The sequence below is a fragment of the Tiliqua scincoides genome, chromosome 1 (genome assembly GCF_035046505.1).
Source record: "Tiliqua scincoides isolate rTilSci1 chromosome 1, rTilSci1.hap2, whole genome shotgun sequence".
In the NCBI taxonomy this organism is placed as follows: domain Eukaryota; kingdom Metazoa; phylum Chordata; class Lepidosauria; order Squamata; family Scincidae; genus Tiliqua; species Tiliqua scincoides.
The window spans coordinates 230,464,043-230,490,201 of NC_089821.1; the positions used below are offsets into that span (position 1 = coordinate 230,464,043).

Genomic DNA, 26,159 nt, shown 5'->3' on the forward strand with positions numbered 1-26,159 from the left:
GTCATGTGGACTGCCGGGTGGTGGAGAGGTAGGTGGTGGTGTGGGGAGGAGGTAGGGAGGAGACATGTTGGGTGGAGTGAGCAGGGAAGAAGGAAATTAGACTGGTAGAGCAGAGTCTGAGCCTCCACTGGATCCTGAGCTTCCATGTCGGGTCCACCACCCAACACGGAGGTTCTTGATTCTACAGTGACTAAGGGTTGCTGTAGAATAGAGTAGCCCCATTGCAGGGCTACTCGCCTTACCTGGGGAAAGGGGTGAAAGTCCCCTTCTCCCAAGGTGCCACAGGTGCTGCCCGGTCAGCACTCAAGATAAAGCAGCAGCTATTTTTGGCGTTGTGGCAGCCCCGTATTCCTGGCAGCATAGGATGGGGCTGTCCATCTGCTACTGGAACAAACCAGAATCTTGTGGCTTCTTGGAGTTTGGGAAGCTCAGTGCCAACAAGAGCTGGAGAGCTAGCCCTTAGCTGATGGACTGGCTGTTATAAAGGGTGGTGACATCTACTGGATTACAGTTCACCCTGAGGACTTGTATGCTTACCTATTTGGTGTGTTTGGCCAGTCCGGTGAATGTGCACTTGAACTTGACCTCAGTATGCAGCTTTTTGTCTAGGAACTGTACCCTACTCTCTCCTGAAGTGTTAAGGAGAGATAGTAGGATCCACAAGACCAAATTGGAAACATTCATTTCTGACTCACTAGGGGTGCTTGGCCAGTGAACCCATAGTATAGATGATTAGTCAGAGAGACCTTGGACTGTGACACAACTGTATTCAATAAAATCTATAGAATGAAGTTTGGACAGTGAATAGAATTTGGATTTCTTCCTTGTTCCTTAAATAAGAAAAAAGAAGAGAATTTTTCAGCATCGATTTCAGTTCTACAACCTGGAAATTCTTTCCCTAACACCTTTTGCTTATTGACAAAGAGAAATCATTCCACATAAGCAGCGTTATATCTAGGGCTTTCAGAGCTCGATACCATAGTCTTTCGAGACTGAAGGTTGCCAACAGAGGGATATCTAGGGCTACAATCCTAAGCATGCCAATAAATTTAGTGGAATCACTGGGCTTAATGTCCAAGTAAGTATGAATGAAAGAATGAATGAATGAATGTGTACATACATTCATACATAAGTGTTGTCTGAAATTAATTTGTTATACAGTAAAAGCTGTGTTATCCAGTGCTTAGTTAAGCAGCAAACTTGGTTAACTGGCATCTCCATTACAGCCCAATCCTGAGCTGCCTGGGGCACCCAGACTCGGCGGCTCTGAGAAGGGCTGCCGCCAGATCCTTTGCCTCCCAGGCTACCGCGGGAGGTGCCTTGGGAGATGGGGACTTTCGTCATCTCCCCATCTCCCAAGTAAGGTAAGCAGTCCCACAGTGGGGCTACTCACTTTACCAAAACATCGGCGGTAAGGTAAAGGCACTTGTGTAGGGCGCGCAGCCCTACATGAGTGCCTTGGATCCTGCGGAGCGGAGCTTCATGGACCTGCCTCCCGTCCCTCCCCCAGGCACGCCTCCAGCCCACCCCCCTCCCCACATAACACTTCCCTGTCATGCCTCCTCCCTGCCCTCTCTCTGCCCCCTGCCAGCCTCCCCCTTCCTGAGAACGCCTCCTCCCCTTCCCCAGCACCAGGCGGTGCTGGGCTAGCACCAGTGGGAGCCCAGCAGTGAGGCTGGCAAACGTGCCTTATGGCCGAGCACAGGATTGGGCTCTCAGAGGGCAAAGATATCAATTAAACAAGTGCGTTGCTTAATGAAGTATCAGTAAAGTAAGTCACCCAAGCTCCTTCTTCCACATACCTTTTGTATTTTTAACAAAAAAGCCACCTAATGCCTCCCCGAAAGAAGCTCTACCACCAAGCTGGGACCTCTCCAAGTTGGAGATTTAGGTCTCCAATTCCTTAACGGTTGCTGATTGCTCCCTGGCGCAGCAATTGCTGGAGCTATAGTATATTAGGCACTCAGACTTCACAGTTTACAAGAACACCTGTGCTTGGCTGCATTTACATCACTACAACCCAGACAGGCCACCCTAGTCTGGTCTGATGGTGGTGTAGCACTTGACAAATTGATTGTGATGTACCTGCTGTTATTCATGGGCTGATGAAGGGCTTGTCTGGAGTTATGCTCAGCTAACTTTAAATGCTTTTCATTTTTAAGTCCTTGTATTTTGTTTTAATATGCCAAGCTGCCTTCTTTGTAGAATACTGGACAAGTTATTCAGGTTTCATTTAGTAGCCCCAACAGGTCAGATAACTACTTTCCACTTCTTTCAGGCATGTTCAAATCCAATTATTCTTTCCGTTGCTAACTGCATCCAGATTCTCTAGAACTGCATACACTGAGGGTGCAATCCTAACCCCTTATGTCAGTGCATTCCAGCACTGGCATAGTGGTGCCAATGGGACATGTGCTGCATCCTGCAGTTGGGTGTCACTCACGGAGGCCTCCTCAAAGTCGTTTGTTCCCTTACCTCAGAGCTGCATTGCCCTTATGTCAGTGCTGGAAAGCACTGACATAAGGGGTTAGGATTGCGCCCTAACTTTCCTGATGAAGAGCTTTATAATAATTTCTTTTTTACAGTATTAGTCATAAATTGGCTTCTAATATTCATCTTATTTCATAGTTCTAATGAGTTCAGTGGAGCTTACTCACATGCAATGAGATATTAACCTTAGGGTAGGAAAGCAAGTGTAGGTAAATTGCCAACAAAATATCTGAAAGTATCATAAAAAGTTGTGCAAAATGCAATTGAAAAATATGCACGCACCAGAACGCCCCCCAGCTGCTTCTCATCTAGTTTTTGCACACACATTACATTGTTTGCCTTCAGTTGACATCTATAGTCCTAATAGTGCTTCTGCTTAGCTTTCCAACTGGAATATATCACTGGTTGCATTTGTCATCTTTAGATTATTACTGTGAGATGTTACAGTACTGTGTAAAGTGATAGCTTGAGGTGCAGCTCGTTATATAGAAACCACTTCCCCCTGATATAAGCTTTCAACTCTAAGGAGTCAGGTTTGAAGACCTTTTTCAATGGTACTTGGGTTAGAGTTAGACATCTCAACAGAGCTGGGCTTGCCAAGTTGCCGCTTCTCCATATCTCATTTTTCATCATCCTGATAACGTCTGGTTTTACACATGTTATGTGACATTGTCACACAGACTGATATCAAGCAGGATTGTGGCAACACATAGCATAGTGTTGTTATGTCCAACAAGTTAAATAAGACATGGAGGGGGGCAATCATGGAGTGATGGCAGCTCAGTGTTGCTCATAATGTTCAGTTCCAGCTTTAATCAGCCATGGAAGCTACTGTATGATGCACACATGATCCCATTTGATGGTGAATTATTTTAAATCCTTTTTTTACCATTCCTTCTCTGTCTTTAAAACCAATAAAATTAAAGGGATACTGTCAAGTAGTTTATGTCCCAATTATTACCCACTTTTATTGCTAGGCTGTTGGGGAAATCCCTTCAGAATGTGCTTATTTTCTTCTCTGGAATCCACCACTGCTTCCCAAGAAAACTTTCAGGAGCAATAGCCACTGTTTATGCATGACTGTACACAGTATTTTTATTCTGCTGCTGCAGAGCCAGCCAGCCAGCCAGCAGGAGGACTACACGTTATTTAGTATGCCTTCTTCACAGGACTATGCTGACATCATTGATGACAGGGATCACAAACAAGTAAGTGTTTTAAGTAAGGCACAGCTTCTTAAGGTGCATTGGTTTACATTGGTAAAGAAAAAATAAATTATGAACTTAATGAAAATACTTGACAGTGTCCCTTTATGAGAGGATATGTCTCTTCAAGTTTTTTCCTCGTATTTGCTTCTTTACATAGTGAAGAACAAACTATCATATGGAACAAGCTTCCAATTCCAAGGAGTCTGAATTGAAGAAATGATACTTAGGGGAGAGTTAGATGGTTTTTAACACTTTAATGTCAGAGAGATCTTGGTAGAAACAAAAACATCCATGACAAATAACAGAACCTGAGTTCAAATAATTGACCTTTCACTTTAACTTGTTTAAACTTTAACTTGTTTAACTTGTTATGCTTTCTTTAGCTTCACTTGTCATTTTAAAATCCACTTGTATTCCAAATCTTTGTAAACAAACAAGTTCTGAAAATGTACACCTGCCTAACGTTACAATCCTAGGAATGCCTATGATGTAACAGCCCAGTCCTGAGCTGCCTAGTGTGCTGGACTGCATTGGCGCCAAAAATGGCTGCCGCAGTATCCTATGTACAACCAGGCAGCCCACGGTGGCTCCTTGTGGGAAGGGGACTTTTGTCACTTTCCCCTGCGTAAGGGAAGTAACCCTGCAGTGGGGTTACTTGATTCTGTGTTGGCTCTGGAGCCAGCGCATAATCTGAGACTTCTGTGTCTGGCCGCATGGTCTGACATGGGGCTCAGGATCCAGTGAAGCCAAGCTTTACCAGTGCCGCCCTCCCCCTGCCCTGCTCTTTCCCCCGCCATGCCTCCTCTGCTCCCACTGCCTGCCTCCCCCCGCCTCCCCCCACCCAGGAACACTTCATCCCCTACTCCCCCCACACCCCCACTTACTTTTCTGCAGCCAGGCGGTGTGGTTGACTTCTTGGCAGTGGAACACAAGCCCAGCACCAGAGCTGGTCCAGCATGAGCTTGTGCTGGGCTAGCTCCAGTGCTGGGCCCACAGTTAGGGCTCGCAAACATGTCTTATGTTTGGTCATGTGCATTTGGCATTGAGGCAGCATGCACAGGTCTGGATCGGGCCCTTAGTCACATTGTGTTCAATGGGGCTTGCTCCTAGGGACATCTGTATAGGATTGCAACCTAAGACCAGTTCGCACTTAATGCTGAAATTCAGCTTTAGAAATCAGAACTGAGCCTCAGGATTCTGTGTATCCTCCACATTTTCTGCTCTTTTCTCATGCAAATGCAATTTATTCAGTCTCTTAAATAGAAATTTTATTTACAGCCCAATCTTATCTTATCCAAACCCCCTGCCGATGCAGCTGTGCCAGTGAAGTGTGCATCTTACAGGGGGCAGGGGCAATCTCAGAGGTATTCTCCAGGTAAGGAAACTTTTGTTCCCTAATCCGTGGGTAAGCCTCTGCTGCCCTGATGGGCCTTCTGGGATCTGCACCAGCGATTTAACCAGGTGGACATGGGTAGGTGGAATGAGGCTGGGAAGAGGGATATGATAATGGTGGAGCTGCAGCTGCCAATACGACCCCCTTTCTGGCCTCACCTCAACGCACATACCCCTAGCCTGTTCTCCATCTGTTTCTCCCCCTCCCTTTCCCATTCCGCCCACTACTCACTCCCTGGCACTGGGATTTTTCTGGAGCAAAACTACCGTGGCCACTTACTTGGCTGCTCAGAACGGCAGGTCACATTTTGCAGCTGCTGTTCTGGTGGCACAGCTGGCCCATAGGATTGGGTTGTTAGTTTCATTTTAAGCACATAAAATCTTTATAATTTGTTACCACATTTTTAATGTAACATTGGGAAGATTCTGTTGAAACACGCTGGAATAAAATTTGTAAAAGTATACTTACAAGCAAGTATTGATTATGGCAGTTCAGCACTTCCTTTAGAATCCTGCAAAGAAAGTGACACTAAACTTGATAGGAAAACCCCCAGGCAGGTATCAGAAGCAGGTGTGTGTAGTGAACAAGCTTTAAGTTAGCCAGAGTGATTTAATCTATGAAGAATCTATAGTGAGTGTCCTCCTGACACAAACAATAGCTTGCTCTGCCACAGCTGCCTTTCCTGGGAAGGGGTTCTTGACCTTCCAACTATGCACTTAGCCCCTTCATGTCACATAATAAAAGCTATAATTTCAATAACCTTGTGCAGGCATGCATTGTTAAGGATATTGCTATTCTGGGGTATCTTGGCCTAATGACTTGCCATTAGTGCTTGACTACACTCAAATGAGCATGTGGTCCCCAGTGTCTGGATAATAGCTTACCAAATTGTACTGAGATGTTGGATTTTCAAGATACAGGTTGAGCCTACTTATCAGCTGATTTTCCATCCATAGAACTCTCCCAATGTGGGTGCCTTGGACCTGTGTTGAGCCAGACTCGGCCCAACCTGAACCTTCCAATGGTGACCAGAACTGTGCACCAGTCGCATCCAGAGGGTTTTCTGAAGCCTGCAGAAGCCGTTCCTGCCTGCCCACCTATGTCCTCTGAGCTTCAGAATGGGCCCAGAGCACAGAAAAATGCAACTAACTGGAAGTTGTGTTTTTGCGCATCAGGGCCATTCTGAAGCCCGCAGAGCCTGTGAGCAGATGTGCACGGCTTCTGCAAGCTTCAGAAAGCCCCCTGGAGGCGACTGGAGCACAGCTCTAGTTGCCTTCAAAGGGTTTAAAGGCACAGCAACCACAGATTTCATTATCCACTGTTTTCGGTATCTGGGGGTGTGTGTGTGTTTGGGAACAGATCCCTTGTGGATACTGAGGCACTACCTGTATCGTGCATTTCCTGTTTAAGCCCATCTATCAATATAGGGTTTAATGTCATGTGTAGGTTGGCTCTTGGAATAACGCTGCATTTATCTGATGAACTGAACTGTAGTCCATGAAAGCTTATGTTACATTAAATTTGTTAGTCTTGAAGGTGGTACAAGATTCTTTATTTTTCTGTTGCAATACACTAACAAAACTGCTCTATGGAAATACTTAGGGTGCAATCCATACTTACACTTGGGCTGGCGCAAGTCACTTGCACCGGCCCAGAAGGGTTGCAAACATGCCACAAGGCATGTTTGCGCCTCCTTGAGAGTCAGCTGGGCCATTGTGCAGAGGTGAGCCGGCTCACGGAGGCTGAATTCAGCCTCCGCACTGACATAGGGAGCAAGCCTTGCGTTGGCTGAACTTGCGTTGGCGGGGAGGAAGCAGGAGGGAGGAGTTCTGGGGCAGGGGGAGGGTGGTCCCATGGATGGGTGGGGAGTGGGAGGCAGGGCTGGGATCCAGCTGTTAAATTGGATCCTAGCCTCCATACTCGAGCAGCATGGAGCGGCTTCAAGCAGCTATGCTCGCCTCGGACTTGTGCCACCTCAGGAGGTGGTGCAAGTCTGAGGAGACCCAAAGGGGCTGCAGTGGCTTACCCAGGGGTAAGGGGAAGAGTTTCCCCTTACCTTCGGCTGAGCCACTTCGGAGCCCTATCTTGCGCAAGATAGGATTGCGCTGTTAAATACTTAACCACTGGTGCTGAAAAAGAATCTCTTCCTGTGATTTTGGTTCTTTATTTTTCTACATGTCCTACCAAAGGACCTACTGGTGCTATATGGTACAAATAATATTTTATTTAAAAATCAAATATTAAGTATGAGGAGCAGTATACAGTACCACATATTTTTTGTGCTTCCAAGATATATGAAAAAGGAAGCCTTATAAGTCAAAGAGCATACAAGTGATACTAAAGTTGTGCAAAAAAACGCATTAGTTTGTAGTATAAATGTTGATAGTCTTTTGAGGGCAAAAAATTCATTCATGTACAATCTGAATTTTGCAACTGAGTCTTCTCCTTGAGCAGTTTATTTGTCTGAATTTGTTTGAATTCCTCAGGACTGGTGTCATATGAAAGGCTTTTGACAATTTATTATATATATATATATATATATATATATATATATATATATATATATATATATATATATATATAATAAGGCATTTAAAACAATAAAACTCGGATCCCGATTAAAATCCGTTCATTAAAAAATGCAGTTCAGTATGTCAGCATAAAAAGGCTGAATAAAAAGTTCTTAAGACCCCCACGGAAAGGACTCTAAAGAGGGAGCTGTTCTCAATTCCAGGGGGAGGGAATTCCACAGATGGGGTGCCACTGCCAGGAAGGCCCTATTTCTTGCCGCAATCCCCCTCACTTCTGCTGTTGGTGGCACAGTTAGAAGGGTCCCCTCTGATGACCTGAGAGGATGGGCTGGATTGTATGGAAGGAGTCAGTTCCTCATATACACTGGATCCAAGCCGAATAGGGCTTTAAAAGTCAAAACTAGCACTTTGAATTGAGCCCAGAAACAAACTGGCAGCCAGTGTAGTTGCTGAAGCAGCAGCCCAACTGAGTCAAACCAACAAGCCCCAGAAATCACATGGGCAGCCACGTTCTGCACTAATTTCAGTTTCTGGACCATCTTCAGAGGCAGCCCCGGTAAGAGTGTGTTGCAGTAATCAAATCTGGATGTCACTAGGGCTGAGGTATTCAACCTGTGCGTCCCGCTTCCCTAGGGAGGCGTGGCTAGCCGATGGGCATAGTGAGGCATCTGGAGAGAGAGGTGGCCACAGCTGCTCTGCTTTGCTCTGCTCAGCTCAGCTGCAGGTGCTGCCTCCTGACTTGCTGCTTTCCAAGGCTGAGAAAGAGGTGGGTGGGGCAATGTGAAACATGGTGGGAGAGAAGGCTGGCTGGGCAGGCAGAGGTGCTGCATCTCATCATGTTCTCATCATGAGCTCTCTCCATGTTCAACCCCCATGTTCAACCTTGCCCCAAGGACTACATTTCCCAGTGTGCCCCTCGCCCTAGGTATCCTGGGATTGGTCAGGGTTGGAGGTGAGGAGGAGAGTGCGGAGGTGCTGCATCTCATCAGCAGAGGGCGTGGTCCTGGCAGGCTTCAAATTGGGAGGGAAGAGCAGCTCAGCGAAGGAGGGAGCCAGTCTGTTCTTAGTGGGGGGAGTGTGTGTCCAAATGCCCCAACCTGCATTCCTCCGTCTTGCCTGGGGGGAATGGAGTGGCATCTGCATCTGCTGGGGTGTATGTGTGTGAGCAGCCCCCATCTACTTTGGGGTGAGTTGTAATCTTGCTCTGTGTGGCTGCAATCCTTTCCACACTTTCCTGGGAGTAAGCCCCATTGAGTCAAATGGAACTTACTTCTGAGCAGACCTACATAGGCTTGGGGTCTGTGTCAGCTTAACCAAGGATCTTCACCTTTCTCTTTTTCCTCCCCCTTCAAAAAAAGAAAAAAAGCCACTCTTGTTGGCTTTGTCTCCAAAAATTGATTAAAAATAAAAATCCCAATTCCTTTTCAGCCATCCCCTTTTTCCTCCTGCCTCCTTGGGGGGTGGGGTACTCTGTTGGCTGCAATTGTAAGACAAAAGGCACAATCCTAGCTAGGTCTACTCAGAATTAAGTCCTATTGTGTTCAGTGGGACTTACTTCCAGGAAAGTGAGGTTAAGATTGCAGCCAAACAGTCTCTAGGTTTCAATTTGCATCAGTTTGCAATTAGCAGATACACACAAAACAAAGTCTTCCCCTTCCCAAGCAAATTCATCACTTCCCCCTCCCTTTCCCAAACCCTCCAGGTATGCTGCTAACAAACTCAGGGCACGATCCTAACCAGGTCGACTCAGAAGTAAGTCCTATTTTGTTCAATGGGGCTTACTCTCAGGTAAGTTTGATTAGGATTGCAGCCTCAGAGTGCTGAGTGCTGGCAGCCTGAGAGTGCTGGCAGCTGTTTTTTTTGTTTTTAGTGTATAACACCTGTAATTATAAGTCTGTCCCCCCCCATTTTGGGGGTAACTGAGGTGAGATGTTGTAATGGGGAGCCGTGGCCAGTGGCCACAAGGAGCAGGGGAGGCGCGAGCCAGAAAAGTTCGAGAACCACTGCATTAGGGTATGTGGGTCACTGTGGCCAGATCTGAGTGACCCAGGTATGGTCGCAGCTGGCGAATCAGCCAAAGTTGAGCAAAGACTCCCCTGGCTACAGCCGCCACCTGGAAATCCAGGAGCAGCTGCAGATCCAGGAGCATCCCAAGCTGCGGACCTACTCCTTCAGAGGAAGTGCAGCCCTGTTCAGAGCAGGACGATAGTCCAATACCTGAGTCTTAGACTTCTGGACCAGGAGAACCTCTGTCTTATCAGGATTTAATTTCAGCGTGTTTGTCCACATTCAGCTTCTGCAGGCAATGATCCAGGACTTTGACTGTCTCCTTGGAACCAGGAGAAGGGAAAGAGCTGGGTGTCATCAGCATATTGATGGCACTTCACCCCAAACCTCCAGATGACCTCTGCCATTGGCTTCATGTAGCTGTTGAACAGCATAGGGGACAGAATGGAGCCTTGTGGCACCCCTCAACTAAGATGTCGAGCAAGCATCCCCCAGCACAACCTTCTGTCTGCCAGGAAAGAGTGGAACCACTGCAGAGCAGTGCCTCCCAGCCCTTTCTCAGCCAACTGACTCAGAAAGACACCATGTTCAATGGTGTTGAAGGCCACTGAGAGGTCCAGCAGTACTAACAGGGACACACTCCCCCTGTTCATTACCTGATGCAGGTCATCCACCAAGATGACCAAGGCAGTCTCTGTCCCAAACCCTGGCCTGAAGCGAGAGTGGAGTAGATCTAAATAATCAGCTTTCTGCAGAGCCCTCTGGAGCTGGGATGCCACCACTCGCTCAATCACTTTGCCCAAAAATGGAATATTTGAAACTGGAAGGAAGTTGTTCCAATTAGTAAGATCCAGGGAGGTATTCTTCAGGAGGAGGTGAACCACCACCTGCTTCAAAGTTGTCGGCAACACCCCTTCCCTCAGAGAAGAATTCACCAACCTCCCCATTCCTTGGCCAGCCCTCCCTGGGCAGATCTAATTAGCCACTCTACACAAAGGTTGAGCCAGCAAGAAGATGGCCTCACTCCAGATAATCCTGCCCACATACTCAAGTTCTACAAGCCAAAAAGAATCCCACAAGATAGGATAGACAGATTTCTCAGGATCATCACTAGATACTCCTAAAGTGGCATCCAAGTTGTGCCAAATCTGATTGACTTTATCCTCAAAGTGCTTAGCAAATTTGTCACAGCAAGCCTCTGTGTGCTCCTCCCCATCAGTAGGTGGCCAGATGGAGTAGGCCACAGTCCACATGGAAGAGCTTAGCTGGACAATTCTCCATGGACGCGATGGCAGCAGAGAAGTATGACCTCTTAGCTGCCGCCACCTACACAGAATAGACTCTGAGATGAGCTTTAGCCTGTGTGTGGTCAGACTCTGTACAAGTCTTCCACCACTGTCGCACTAGATGTTTGCCCCGCCGCTTCATTATCCTCAGATCCCCAGAAAACAAAGGAGCCGCTCTTACTCTCTGGTTGGGCAGAGGCCTCTCAGGAACGATCTTATCCAGGGCCTTGGTCATCACCCCGTTTCAGAGATCAACCAGGATGCTGGGTGAGTCGCCAGCTCTGACAACAGGAGAGTCCCTCAGAACCCTCAGGAATCCATCCAGATCCATCAGCCTTTGGGGGCAGACCATACAATGCGATCCCCCGCCATTGCAGAGGCAAGAGGCTGTGATAAGCCAAAATCCTACCAGGAAATGATCATGACAAAAGAGTGATCTTAATCGCTTCCACAGATCACCATCAACCTGCCCAGCAGTATACACCAGATCCAACGTGTGTCAGGGCATATTCTCTGAGGTATTCTCTGAGACAGACCTATGGTTGCCATGGCGGCCATGAAGTCCTGAGCTGCAGCTGTCCTAGGGGCCTCGGCATGGACGTTGAAGTCCCTCAGCACTAATAGTCCAGAGCAACACCATGCTCGAGATCACCCTGGTCAGCTCAGACAGGAAGACTGATGGGCAGCATGGCAGGCAGTACACCAATAGAATCCTTATTCTGTCTTGCCCCTTCAGCATGACATAAAAGCACTCAAACTCCATGGACCACTGGACAGGGTATCTGGTAAGTTGGATGGTATCATGATAGACCATCACAACCCAACCTCCCCACCCCTGTAGTCGTGGCTGCTGCAGTACCTGGAAATCTGGTAGACATATCTGGGATAGGCCTACGCCTTCTATCTCATCTAGCCAGGTCTCCGTGATAGACGCCAGGTCAGTGCCCTCATCTTGGATTAAATCCTGGACTAGGCAGGATTTATTATGCACTGACCTGGCATTCACAGGGTGACCAGACATCCTAACCGTGAAAGAAGACAAGACAACCCAAAATGTAGGACATTCAAGAAAAATGTAGAACATGACAAAATAAAAGCTAAAAACACTTATGTATTGGTTTCACGTATTTAATTTAAACACTCTAGCACTTATTAAATTTAAAACTGTATTAGTCAACTGTATTAATAATTTTTAAACAATGGACACTGTAAAAACCAAAAACCACCACCAAACAACTGAAATAATTCCGCTCCTGGAGAGCTGAAAGGATTGGCAACACAATGCCTCCTTATTGGTTACATGACTTGCTGGTTGTATGTGATGCAGTAAGAGTGCACATTCATTTCTCTTTTCAATTACTAATCTCACCCAACAAAGCATGACTAGAATTTTATTGGGGCTCGAGTCCAATTCACCACCATTTAGAGATTGAGAGAACAGCAATTTCCTTTCTCTGGCTAATTGATGACTCCCATGCATCATGTGACACAATAATTAGCTTGCTTGAGGCAATAGGGTGGTTTTTTTGTTTTTTAAAATAAACCCACTATTTAGGATGAAGGCATTTTTTGCATAGTGTAACTTTGTCCTTGAAACTTGTGGTATATTACTTTCCAGAGCCCTGTTCAGTTTCTCATATGTTGTCATAGTGAAACTCGCTCCATTGAGAACTTCCCCAGCAATAACAAAGATGAGCAAAAATAAATACCTTGCAGTGTTCAGGTTTACTGAAAGCTTACAGCATTCTCTTGTGGTCCCTGGGACCAAACATACATCAATGAGGAAAACACGAGACCTTCATTCATTCATACAAGTTCCATCTCTAATATATTAATTCATGTAAATTTATGTAAATTTATTCAATTTTTTAAATGTAAATTATTTCTTTTTTTCCCTGGCTCTCAACACAGTATCAGAGAGATGATGTGGCCCTCCTGCCAAAAAGTTTGGACACTCCTGCTCTAGATCAGGGGTGCCCAAACTTTTTGGCAGGAGGGCCACATCATTTCTCTGCCGCTGTATGAGTGACTGGGGAAAAATTAATTTACATTTAAAATTTGAATAAATTTACATAAATGAATGTATTAGAGATGAAACTTATAAGAATAAATGAATTTTACTGAGGCAGTGATGCACATGGGGCAATCAGGGATGCACTTTTACCAAACATACAGACCAAGCCTGAAAAGAGCGGGGTTAACATAACTCCTGACCACACACCTCTTGCACAGAAATAAATCACATGGAAACGCAAATTGTTCAGAGGCAATGATGCACATGGGACGATGGGGTGGTTAAAATAATGCGAATCAGGAGACAATCAGAGATGTGCTTTGAGACTGGAGAGACTCACCATTCTCTTCTCCTTAGCTAGGGTTAAGGGTGGCAAGCATGCAGGCAGACCCAGACAGCCCACAGTGGCAGCTGTGGAAACCTGAAGGTCTCATGACCTTCAGCTCAAGACCTATAAAATACATTGCGCAAAGCAAAACCGGCCCTTCCTTTGCTGCTGCTGCTATTTCACAGATATGAAGCAGCAAGCAGTGGAGAGAAAATTTGGCCCACAGCTTTCATCAGGCTGGCACAGGCTCCAGCAAGACTCTGGCAGGTAAGAGGCTTGTTGGAGACTGGGGGCTCCCTTTGGGCTGGATTCAGGGTCCCTGAAGGCCACAAATGGACCATGGGCCAGAGTTTGGGCACTCCTGCTCTAGATTGTTGATACCACTACAAATATCAAATAGTAATCTAAATTATAATAGTTCTGGTGGTTTTAGGCTTGGGTAATAGGTGCTAGGTTGTCTGCTACTGTTACTCTAAACAAGGTTTGGTTCTCATGAGAAATTTTTGTTCTTGAGTACATATATTAGTGTACAAAATGTTATAAGTATCAGGTTATATTCCAAGTTTTCCTTTAATTTGCATGAGGCTTGTGCACGCATAAGTACAGAGTTGTCGTGCACAAAATCTGAATGGAATCCTCACTTTGCATGTGTGCAACACATGGCATAGACGTTTTCATATTGCACTGCACAATGGTTTTTGCATCACATCACTGGTAAGCATCAAATGTTAAGTTCATTCTTGGGTAATGTCTTCTTCAAGTTCTTGTGCAACTGCACACAGAACAGCAAGAAATGCTGCCTTACTCATGCAGTTCTTAGAATGTGTGAGAGAAGTACAGGACATCATTGCTCTCCCCTTCAAGAGCTTCCAAGTGATTAACAGCATAATCATATCCCGGCATGTGCCGGTGGGAGGAGTGTGTGTACTGTTGTCAACATGCCATAAGGCATGTTGCAGCGGCACAGACAAACATGGCACCGTTGCTAAGTCCTGCACCAGCCTGCCGGTGCCAGTAGAAGGCCTGCACCCACCAGAGCAGATTGACATTTTGCGAAGGGGCAGGGGAAGGTGGATTGGAGGCAGGGAGGGGGTGTGACAGGTGGAGAGAGGGTGGGGAGGGAGCAGATTGGGCCTGGGAGGGGGCAGGGATGTCAGCAGTGGCTACTGCCCTGTCCTAGCCCCCTTCCCCAGCCTGGTTTGCCAACATGGGCTGTTCAGACTTGCACCAGCCATTATGCTAGTGCAAGTCCAAATAGCCCCAGCAGCCTTTATGGGTCTTTAAGGGGACAAATGTCCCCTTACCTCTGTGTGATCTCCAGCAGCCTCTCTTCCCACAGTGGATGCAGCAGAGGCTGCTCCGGCACCATTGCATTGCAGCACAGGAGTTTAGTTAGGATTGGGCTGCCCGTCTTTCTGGATGCAATTTGAGCATATATTGAAGTAAAAAACCTTCAAGTTATATATGTGTACACCTGCTGTGTTTGATACATGTGTCAGACACGTGTCTTTTCTGTTCAGATATCTGCTATTGTATATGAAGGTGTACTCATATACATAATCGTGTGCATATGCAAAACCATATTTATTGTATATTTGGAATTTTTACAGATGTACTATACTATTGATTGTATATTATAGCAGTTAATTGCTCTGTTTAATATTGTATGCTTTGATTCATTCATGATTTTCTATGTCACAATATTAAAAGCATCCACTTCAGTTCATTCTTATAGGAATGTATTATTTTAGACAATTGGATTGAATATAAGAAAGAAAATCTTCAGCTGTTCAGCTCTCTCTCTCTCTCTATCTCTCTCTGGATATAGATTTGTATAATGTAGTTTTCTGAAGATGAAACTCCTTAACAATCCCCAAAATGCATCAGTTCCTTCTGGAAACAATTAACTGCATATTTCCTATTTCATGTTTTCTATAACTATTTGTAAACTAGCTCTAGTGTTGTTTGAGTTCCTGCAACAATATGTTAAAATCTGTGAAAATTGGTCCTTTATAACTGGATAATTCACGTTCTTACCATTTTACAGGATGTGAAGAACCGCAGAAATCCTCGCCTTGTCCCCTATGCGCTTCTGGATGATCGCACTAAGAAATCAAACAAAGATAGTCTCAGAGAGGCTGTTCGTACCCTCATTGGCTATGGTTATAACCTTGAGGCTCCTGACCAAGACCATGGTATTCAGCTCTTGCTTTTTAAATAAGCAATTGAAACAAATAACATAAATATAAATAACATAAAAACAAGAACATGCAAAATCTACAACAGGATTTTTCATTTTGTTCCCTCACACGTAGTTTGGATCTTTGCATATATGTGCATAATTCCCCATTCCTTAAAAAGTGCAGAAAACTTATCCATTTTTATATTTACAGATGTTACTAAAACCCCAGTTCTAATTAAACAATCCTTACTGATGCAGCTGCGTCAACAGAGCTCAAGCTGCGTCCTGCAGCATGTTTGCGACCCTCCTGGGCTGGCGCATGGGACTTGCACCTGCCCAAGGTGCACTTAGGATTATGCCCTAACTTGTCTAATTGATTTCAGTAGTGCTTAGTCATGACTAATTTACTTTAGACACAAATTTGTATTAATAAATGTAGAATAAGAATGGAAAGTCACCATATATTCAAAAATGTATTTAGAATAGCAGTATATTCCGCATAAAGTATGGATCTGTGTAAATAAATACAGAAAATATTCCACTTAATGCACATTGAGCTGTTGCATGAGGCAATAGTGAGTCGACTGGAAGGAGGAATCAAAGAGTTAGAAATCCAACACATTGAGTCATTTGCAGTTTTGAAATCAGCAATATCATAATGACTGAAGTCAGGTGTAATTGAAGAGAGAGGTAGCAGCAGTCTTATAAATGTTTATAAACTAATTTTAGAAACAACATGGTTTTCTTATTCAGTTTATTTAAACTAAACGCATATATTTTAAATTTTTCAGCCACAAGACCAGATGCATTCTGTGGTATGATGGAAAGGTTCAGGGTCTTTCGCGCAGAGAAGACTTATGCAGTAAAAACTGGGAAGTGGTACTTTGAATTTGAAGCCGTGACCGCAGGAGACATGAGGGTTGGCTGGGCCAGGCCAGGTTGTCAACCAGAGCAAGAACTTGGGTCAGATGAACAAACATTTGTCTTTGATGGATTCAAGGTGTGTGTAAATTAATCTATAATACTTGTGAGGTTGCCAGTAAGAATAATGAGGCAGAGTGTATTCATGTCTCATGTTATTTGCCACCGTATTTTGGAGGAAAAAAAGTATATAGAAAACATACTTTTAGAAGTAGGTGTCCTTTAATAAAGTTGGGCATTGCGATCTTCATTGGTGCAAATTCTTATACCGATACAGAAATATATATGCACTTTGAAACTTACGGCAGACTCCAGTTGTGTTATTGCTCTTATTACCATTGCCTGAGAGGAATTAGTATTATCTTTAGTACCTGTAATTTTTCAGGAGTGTTTGACAGTACAGTATAAGACTACTGAAGCTGAAATTTAAAGAGTTTTGGTTACTTTCTGTATTTCCAAGCACAGTGGATCCCTGGCATCCGCAGATTTGACTCACTGCAGATACCAGAGTCCTTGTTTAAATGTCTTTAAAATATAAAAAAAGTGCACAAAATTAGAGTTTCCTACCTTTGCACTGCAAAACCATACCATTTCCAAACCTTTTGGGCTAAAAATAGCTCTAAAGACCTTCTTCTAGGTCTCCCAATGTCACCCCAGAATACATTGGTATCGAACTATCTCGAGATCCATGGATTATGATGTTCAGCCCCACTTAGTGGCTGAATGTGGTATAGCTCTATACTGATGCGTTCTGGGGTGATGTTGAGAAGACCCGGAAGAAGGTCTTTAGAGCTATTTTTAGCCTGAGAAACTTGGAAACAGCATGGTTTTGCTGTGTGAAGGTTGGAAACCCGATTTTCACGTGCTTTTTCATCTTTAAAGGATATTTCAACTGGGACCCCGGTATCCATGTGTGGATGAGACAGTGGTGTAGGGAGGAAGGGTTTAGATTAGTTAGGCACTGGGGAACGTTTTGGGACAAGTGGGACCTGTACAAGAGGGATGGGCTCCACTTGAACCAGAATGGAACCAGACTGCTGGCGCATAACATTAAAAAGGTGGCAGAGCAGCTTTTAAATTGATCCCTGGGGGAAAGCCGACAGGAGCCGAGGGTCATCCAGTTCGGAACTCCTCATCCCTATAGGACGAGGATGGAGAGGTTAGAGAACAACAAGGTAAAGGCAGAGTAGGAGAAGAAATTGGGAATGGTAGCACGTTGGGATGTGATAGACAGTTTGGCACAATGAGAGGATTCAGGGATAAAGGAGCTAATAAGCAGCCCATCCTGGGGCATTCCATGTACAAATGCTTTTATGCCAATGCCCGAAGTCTCCGAGCAAAGATGGGAGAACTGGAATGTCTGCTGAGGGAGGGAAAGGGGAAATAAAAGGAGACTTAGAGATGGCAGAGAAATTGAATGAGTTCTTTGCATCTGTCTTCACGACAGAAGACCTCGGGCAGATACCGCTGCCTGAATGGCCCCTTCTGACCAAGGAATTAAGTCAGATAGAGGTTAAAAGAGAAGATGTTTCAGAACTCATTGATAAATTAAAGATCAATAAGTCACCAGGCCCTGATGGCATCCACCCAAGAGTTATTAAGGAATTGAAGAATGACGTTGCTGATCTCTTGACTAAAATATGCAACTTGTCCCTCAAAACGGCCATGGTGCCAGAGGATTAGAGGATAGCAAATGTCACGCCGATCTTTAAAAAGGGAAAGAGGGGGGACCCGGGAAACTATAGGCTGGTCAGCCTAACATCTATATCGGGTAAGATGGTGGAATGCCTCATCAAAGAGAGAATCTCAAAACACATAGACGAACAAGCCTTGCTGAGGGAGAATCAGCATGGCTTCTGTAAGGGTAAGTCTTGCCTCACAAACCTTTTAGAATTCTTTGAAAAGGTCAGCAGGCATGTGGATGCGGGAGAACCCATGGACATTATATATCTGGACTTTCAGAAGGCGTTCGACACGGTCCCTCACCAAAGGCTACTGAAAAAACTCCACAGTCAGGGTATTAGAGGGCAGGTCCTCTCCTGGATTGAGACCTGGTTGAAGACCAGGAAACAGAGAGTGGGTGTCAATGGGCATTTTTCACATTGGAGAGAGGTGAAAAGCAGTGTACCCCAAGGATCTGTCCTGGGACCGGTGCTTTTCAACCTCTTCATAAATTACCTGGAGACAGGGTTGAGCAGTGAGGTGGCTAAGTTGCAAATGACTCCAAACTTTTCCAAGTGGTGAAGACCAGAAGTGATTGTGAGGAGCTCCAGAAGGATCCCTCCTAACTGGCAGAATGGGCAGCAAAATGGAAATGCATTTCAATGTATGTAAGTGTAAAGTCTTGCACATTGGGGCAAAAAATCAAAACTGCACATATAGGCTAATGGGTTCTGAGCTGTCTGTGACAGATCAGATCTTGGGGTGGTGGTGGACAGGCCGATGAAAGTGTCGACCTAATGTGCGGCGGTAGGGAAGAAGGCTAACTCTATGCTTAGGATTATTAGAAAATGTATTGAGAACAAAACAGCTAATATTACAATGCTGTTGTACAAATTGATGGTGAGGCCACATCTGGAGTATTGTGTCCAGTTCTGGTCGCCACATCTCAAAAAGGATTTAGTGGAAATGGAAAAGGTGCAAAAGAGAGCGACTAAGATGATTGCTGGACTGGGGTACCTTCCTTATGAAGAAAGGCTACGGTGTTTGGGCTTCTTCAGCCTAGAAAGAGACGCCTGAGGGGGACATGATTGAGACATACAAAATTATGCATGGGAAGGATAAAGTTGATAGAGAGATGCTCTTTACACTCTCACAGAACACCAGAACCAGGGGACAGCCACTAAAATTGGGAGAATTAGGACAGACAAAAGAAAATATTTCTTTACTCAGTGTGTGGTTGGTCTGTGGAACTCCTTGCCACAGGATGTGGTGACAGCATCTCGCCTGGATGCCTTTAAAAGGGGATTGGACAAGTTTCTGGAGGAAAAATCCATTACGGGTTACAAGCCATGATGTGTATGTGCAACCTCCTGCTTTTAGAAATGGGTTATGTCAGATGCAAGGGAGGGCACCAGGATGCCGGTCTCTTGTTATCTGGTGTGCTCCCTGGGGCATTTGGTGGGCCACTGTGAGACACAGGAAGCTGGACTAGATGGGCCTATGTCTTGATCCAGTGGGACTGTTCTTATGTTCTTATCCATGGATTTCAGTATTCCCTGGGGGTTCCAGAACGGAACTCCCACAAATACTGCGGTCCCACATGTATGTGCTAAGGAATATAGTAACGCAATTATCTTGTCTCCTGGTTTGGTTCAGATACCTTTTGTTTGTTTTCCTATGTTTACATATACCTATTTTTTCTCATCTGTTACTTTGACTACATTTATCTATGGACAAACTTCATTTAAATCAACAGAATTTACCAGTACCTAACTGGGGAAAATTTCAGTCTATGATACTATCTTGATATCTCTTTTTTGCCCTTTGGTTTAAAAACAGATAAGTTTTTTTTCTTCCTTTCCTTAACAGGGATAGTGCCTATTTATTATTTAATGAAAGCAATAGATTCTGCAATAGATAGAAAGCAATAGATTACATGGATTCTGATAAGAATCTGCTGTGTGCACATTTTCTTGGGAAACAATCTTCATGTACCTCATACTCTGCAAATGAAGTACTGTACTGTTCTTATTTTGCTTTGTGTTCTGAAGTGATGGGAATTTTATGGCAAAGTTTATCAAGTGGAAATGTTCTGTGCGAGTGGATAGCTGTAAAATCTGAGGTGTCTTTTAAAAACAGGCAGAGCATTTTATGTCTTTTAATTAACTTGAATTGTTTCCATTAATTACTGGGTTCCACTCTGGAAAGTGCTGGGCACCAAAGAGAAGGTATTAGCGCCATGAAATACTTAGCCATAACAATACTCCTGTTACTTAAATATGTAATAAGCTGCTATTGTTTGTGCTGAAACAATTATTTGGCCTTTACCAACTGTACATCATTTTAAAGTACAGATGTGCACCACTTAATGTCAGGGATATGTTCTCCAATCCCTATTGTTATGCAATTAGGTCATTAAGTGAACATTCAGTCCAGTCTTTTGCTTTTGTTGTGTAAACAGACACTGCCTTCGGGACACTAGTTGGCTGTACAGACTACTAGAAATAGATTGCCTCTTCTTTGCATTAAGAGCCTCTCTGTTGTGTAAACAGATACTCTGCTGCAGGCTATGAGAGATGCGATTGCCTCAGTAAGAGCATCTTTATTGTGCTTTGACCAGTGTTGTATATGAAGCGAATGATTAAGTGGTGCACACCTGTATTTCTGTGTTCTTGCACAAAATTCTACATACAGGTCTGTCCTTCTTATCCACTGATATGGACCCTGCAGATTTGATCTCATCCAGGTGACCAACCTGTACCACCTGGAGGCTAAGAGTTTTCCAGTCGTGCCTGGGAGATGGTCTGGGGCCCCCAGAAGGCCTTAGAAATGCACTTTGGTCTTTTCCGAAAACTGAAAACCAAAGACCAGAATTTTTAAAGGCTTTTCAGGGGCTTCAGACCATCTCCTGTCCGCAGATGCTGACCCCCACCTGTGGATTTCACTAACCATGGGTTTTGGCATTTGTGTGGGTTCTGGGAACGTAACTCCTGCAGATGGCAAGGTTGGACTGTACTTGCACAAAACTGATCAAAGAATTTGCAAGTCAGCAGCTATATAAAGCTTAGGCTCAGAATTTGTGATATGATCGTTGCAGCTGTAGTACTGTGTTTTTAGGGGCTGTTTATTAATCGTACTCCAGAGAGGACAGAAAGGCTCTTAACTGCCTTTTGTTGAGCATGATGAAATTCTTTATTTTCCAGGCCCAACGGTGGCACCAGGGAAATGAGCATTTTGGTCGTTCTTGGCTGGCAGGGGATATCGTGGGATGTATGGTTGACTTGAATGAGCGTACCATGATGTTCACTCTGAATGGTGAAATCCTTCTTGATGATTCAGGCTCTGAGCTTGCATTCAAGGACTTTGAGGTTGGTGATGGTAAGTTTTAGAATAATTATGTGCTGCTGAATTGGTTTTGTGACAAGCCTTTACTTACTGTTGTATGATGATGTATTTTAAGATGTAATTCATTGTTCTTATGAGTGAATGAGATGGTGTGACATAAGAGACAATTCCAAGAACGTAGTTAAGGATAAGCTGGCTTCCCTCATTTCTGCTCTCTTTTCATTCTTCTGTTTTAGTTATACCTGAGTCCTTCTCCAGTTCCATGGAAGAATGGAGGATTTCTAAGCGTTCACAATGGATTTTAGAACGCGAACCCTGACACTTTGTTCTAAAGCAGGGGTACCCAAACCCCGGCCCTGGGGCCACTTGTGGCCCTCGAGGCCTCTCAATGTGGCCCTCAGGGAGCCCCCCAGTCTCCAATGAGCCTCTGGCCCTCCGGAGATTCGTTGGAGCCCACACTGGCCTGACGCAACTGCTGTCAGTGTGAGGGCAACAGTTTGACCTCTCGCTTGAGCTGTGGGATGAGGGCTCCCTCCACTGCTTGTTTCACATCTATGATGCAATAGTGGCAGCAAAGGAAAAGCCAGCCTTGCTTTGTGCAAGGCCTTTTATAGGCCTTGAGCTATTGCAAGACCTTCATTCATTCATATAAGTTCATCTTTAATTTATTCATTTATGTAAACTTATGCAAATTTATTCAAATTTTAAATGTAAATTAATTCTATCCATGAAAAATGAAAGCTTGGATTGTGTATTATATGTGTTACATGTTTGAATGGATTTGCAAAATGAGTCTCTTCCTTCTAGTATTTGAATATATGTCTTCTGCGGGATAATATGTGAAATGATTGCATTTTTCTCATTTATCTTTTGAACTTTCAGTTAAATAAAAAAAACTTAAAAGGCTTCTCTCCTCAAATGACTTGGGACATTTTTACTTTTGGTTTTCCTCAGGAAGAACATATACAAGAAACAAACTCCCAGTCCAACCTTCCTCACAGGGTTGTTGTGAGAATAAAATAGCAGGGGAAGAAAACTGTTCTGCACACCTTCATAACAGACACAGAAATTATCCAACATTAAAAAATTAACCCAAATGCTTGTTGGGAGAAAAATTCAATTGAAAACCATTATAGGATTTTAAAAATTGAAATTTTATGTGTGGCATGATCAGGATAGAAATTAAAGGTGTAGCCTGTTTATCCGCGGATTTTATATCTGCAGATCTGGCTCAGCACAGGTCCCCTTACTCCACCTGAAACCTTAGCTCCACTTTGGCTATGAAGGGGACCATAGCTCCACTCCAGTTACCTCCAAGTTACCTCCGGTTACCTGGGCCTCCCAATGCCTTATAAGGCATTAAAAATATCACTTCCAGTTTCCCTCTGGAAACCATTTTTTTGGCCTTTTCAGCCATTCTGAAACCCACATAGGCTGTGGGAAGATTTGTGTGGTCTCTGAGGGCTCTGGTCCCCTTAAGAACATAAGAATAGCCCCACTGGATCAGGCCTTAGGCCCATCTAGTTCAGCTTCCTGTATCTCACAGTGGCCCACCAAATGCCCCAGGGAGCACACCAGATAACAAGAGACCTCATCCTGGTGCCCTCCCTTGCATTGGCATTCTTAGCCCATTTCTAAAATCAGGAGGTTGCAGATACACATTATGGCTTGTAACCCATAATGGATTTTTCCTCCAGAAACTTCCATTGACACCCACTCTCTGTTTCCTGGTCTTCAACCAGGTCTCAATCCAGGAGAGGGCATGCCCTCTAATTCCCTGACTGTGAAGTTTTTCAGTAGCCTTTGGCAAGGGACCATGTCGAACGCCTTCTGAAAGTCCAGATATATAATGTCCACGGGTTCTCCCGCATCCACATGCCTGTTGACCTTTTCAAAGAATTCTAAAAAGTTTGTGAGGCAAGACTTACCCTTACAGAAGCCATGCTGATTCTCCCTCAGCAAGGCTTGTTCGTCTATGTGTTTTGAGATTCTCTCTTTGATGAGGCATTCCACCATCTTACCCGATATAGATGTTAGGCTGACCAGCCTATAGTTTCCCAGGCCCCCCCCCCCCTTTCCCTTTTTAAAGTTCGGTGTGACATTTGCTATCCTCGAATCCTCTGGCACCGTGGCCATTTTGAGGGACAAATTGCATATTTTAGTCAAGAGATCAGCAACTTCATTCTTCAATTCCTTAATAACTCTTGGGTGGATGCCATCAGGGCCTGGTGACTTATTGATCTTTAATTTATTAATGAGGTCTGAAACATCTTTTCTTTCAACCTCTTAATTCCTTGGTCAGGAGGGGCCGTTCGGGCAGCGGTATTTGCCCGAGGTCTTCTGTGATGAAGACAGATGCAAAGAACTCATTTAATTTTTCTGCCATCTCTAAGTCTCCTTTTATCTCCCCCTTTCCCTCCCTCACCATCCAGAGGGCCAACCGCTTCTCTGGCGAGTTTCCCCTGGAGAAGGGGTCCCCCCTGGGGGATTGTTTCCCTCCTCTCCAGGATGATATCCTCCAGCCCCTAGACTGGGGGCCAGAGGGTTTAGGGGCCTTCAGAGGGTTTAGGGGCCAAAAACTGCAGATATGCTTATCCACGATTTTCGGTTTCTACGGGGGGTCCAGAAATGAATGCCTCGCAAATACCAAGGCCTTTATAGTGAGGCAAAGTGCTCAAGCCCCCTATACTGCTTGACATAATATCAAGTATCTTTCTTTTTTTGAGAAAGAGCAGTGATTTCTTTTAGGACATTTTGAGGAGTTTCTATTCAGACCTAGACCCTGACTTCATTTAAATTAGTAGTAGTACACATATACTCTTTGGAGCCACAATTCCAGTCAGAGTTGAAAACAAAAAGAGAAAGACATAATTCCTTTACTGTGCTGAATATATTTCCGGGAATTACATTTTATATGGACTTCTGGTAAATTGTAAATTTACTAATATGCCAATTTGTGCATGAGTACCTAATTTATATTTTTCTTGGTATTTGTTAATCCAGATACAAAAATGTGTATTTTAATGGCTTATCATGAAGTGGGTGGAGTATAATTGGAGGGAAAATGAAATAAGTAAGTTAAATATGTTAATATTTGTGATTCACAGATCTATGTTCTTTTTTTTTTTTTTGCAGGTTTTATACCTGCATGTAGCCTTGGATTATCACAAGTCAGCAGAATGAACTTTGGCAAAGATGTTAGCACCCTGAAATATTTCACTATTTGTGGGTTACAAGAAGGCTATGAACCTTTTGCGGTCAACACAAACAGGGACATCACCATCTGGCTGAGCAAGCGGCTACCTCAATTTCTTCCAGTACACTCAAATAATGAACATATTGAGGTTTGATATATCTTAATTACTTTTGGTGGGACATTTGACTAACAGTCCAATCCTATGGTTTTCCTGTGCCAGAATGGGCTGCGCTGTATGCTGTGGTTGGGGTGGGTACTGATCAGGAGGCTTGGGAGAAGTAAGCCTCCTGATGACCAAAGGATCTCCTCAGACCTGCACCAGCTCTTTTGCTGGCACAAGTCTAATGGAGAAAGGGAATAGGTTGGGAAGTGAGGAAGGGGGACAGCATGCAGTGCAAGTCGCCTGCACAGGGTGCCACCCCTCCTGCCTCCAACACACCTCCCACCCACTCCCATTCCACCCCATTCTGCCTTCCTTGCATTGTTATTATTATTAGCAAACATTCCTCTTAACGCCATCACGCGCTGGGCCTCCATGGCCTCTCTCGCTGTTATGCACGCTTTCAGATCACTGTTTTCCAGCTCTCATGAGATGAAGGCCCTCCTGCCATCATTTTGTCTGAAATTTTTGGCATCATAAAAAAACAAGAAGTATGGGGATAGGACCAAATCAGCCCTAGTTGAATCAGTTTGGAAAAATCCAGTCATGTATTGGAGGAGAATATATGGAGTATGAAGTGTATGCATGTTGTGTTGTTATTTTTTTTTTAAATTTGTGACTCCTGAAACATTGGAGAGCTAAGTAAAGAGGATAGTAATCACGCAGTATTGCTTTTCTGTTTATAACTTTAACAGTTTTTGAAAAGTATATGGGTAAATTGCTGTGATATATAAGTGAATCCACAATAATAATGCTTTTCCTATTTCTTTTCTTCAGAGTCATACAGCCCAATTCAGTATTCCCCCTGCACTAGTGAGGCCATGCCAAAATGGCTTGCACTGCAACCTTGAGACATACAAAATTATGCAGGGGATGGACAGAGTGGATAGGGAGATGCTCTTTACACTCTCACATAATACCAGAACCAGGGGACATCCACTAAAATTGAGTGTTGGGCGGGTTAGGACAGACAAAAGAAAATATTTCTTTACTCAGCGCGTGGTCGGTCTGTGGAACTCCTTGCCACAGGATGTGGTGCTGGCGTCTAGCCTAGACGCCTTTAAAAGGGGATTGGACGAGTTTCTGGAGGAAAAATCCATTATGGGGTACAAGCCATGATGTGTATGCGCAACCTCCTGATTTTAGGAATGGGTTAATTCAGAATGCCAGATGTAGGGGAGAGCACCAGGATGAGGTCTCTTGTTATCTGGTGTGCTCCCTGGGGCATTTGGTGGGCCGCTGTGAGATACAGGAAGCTGGACTAGATGGGCCTATGGCCTGATCCAGTGGGGCTGTTCTTATGTTCTTATGTTAACCTGCTCAGGGGAGGATGTCCTGGGTGGTGGTGGGGGGGTCTCCTCTGGGCAAGGGAGCAGACATCTGCATGTATGAAAGGCCATGAGATTGGATCTAGAAAGGGGATTTGGATTCGGTAG

General features: G+C 44.5%; 1 protein-coding gene across 10 annotated transcripts in view; it reads left to right on the top strand.

The window, feature by feature from the left end:
- Positions 1 to 26,159, top strand: part of RYR2 (ryanodine receptor 2) — a 383,349-nt gene that overhangs the window by 186,002 nt on the left and 171,188 nt on the right. For 7 of the 10 annotated variants that reach the window (XM_066617218.1, XM_066617226.1, XM_066617235.1 and 4 more), the window contains 5 exons: positions 3,603 to 3,698; positions 15,305 to 15,452; positions 16,231 to 16,439; positions 21,226 to 21,400; positions 24,503 to 24,711. In XM_066617218.1, coding sequence (XP_066473315.1) covers positions 3,603 to 3,698; positions 15,305 to 15,452; positions 16,231 to 16,439; positions 21,226 to 21,400; positions 24,503 to 24,711 — 837 coding nt within the window. The remainder of the gene's footprint in view (positions 1 to 3,602; positions 3,699 to 15,304; positions 15,453 to 16,230; positions 16,440 to 21,225; positions 21,401 to 24,502; positions 24,712 to 26,159) is intronic. The other 3 variants (XM_066617258.1, XM_066617266.1, XM_066617285.1) reach the window with 1 other exon arrangement.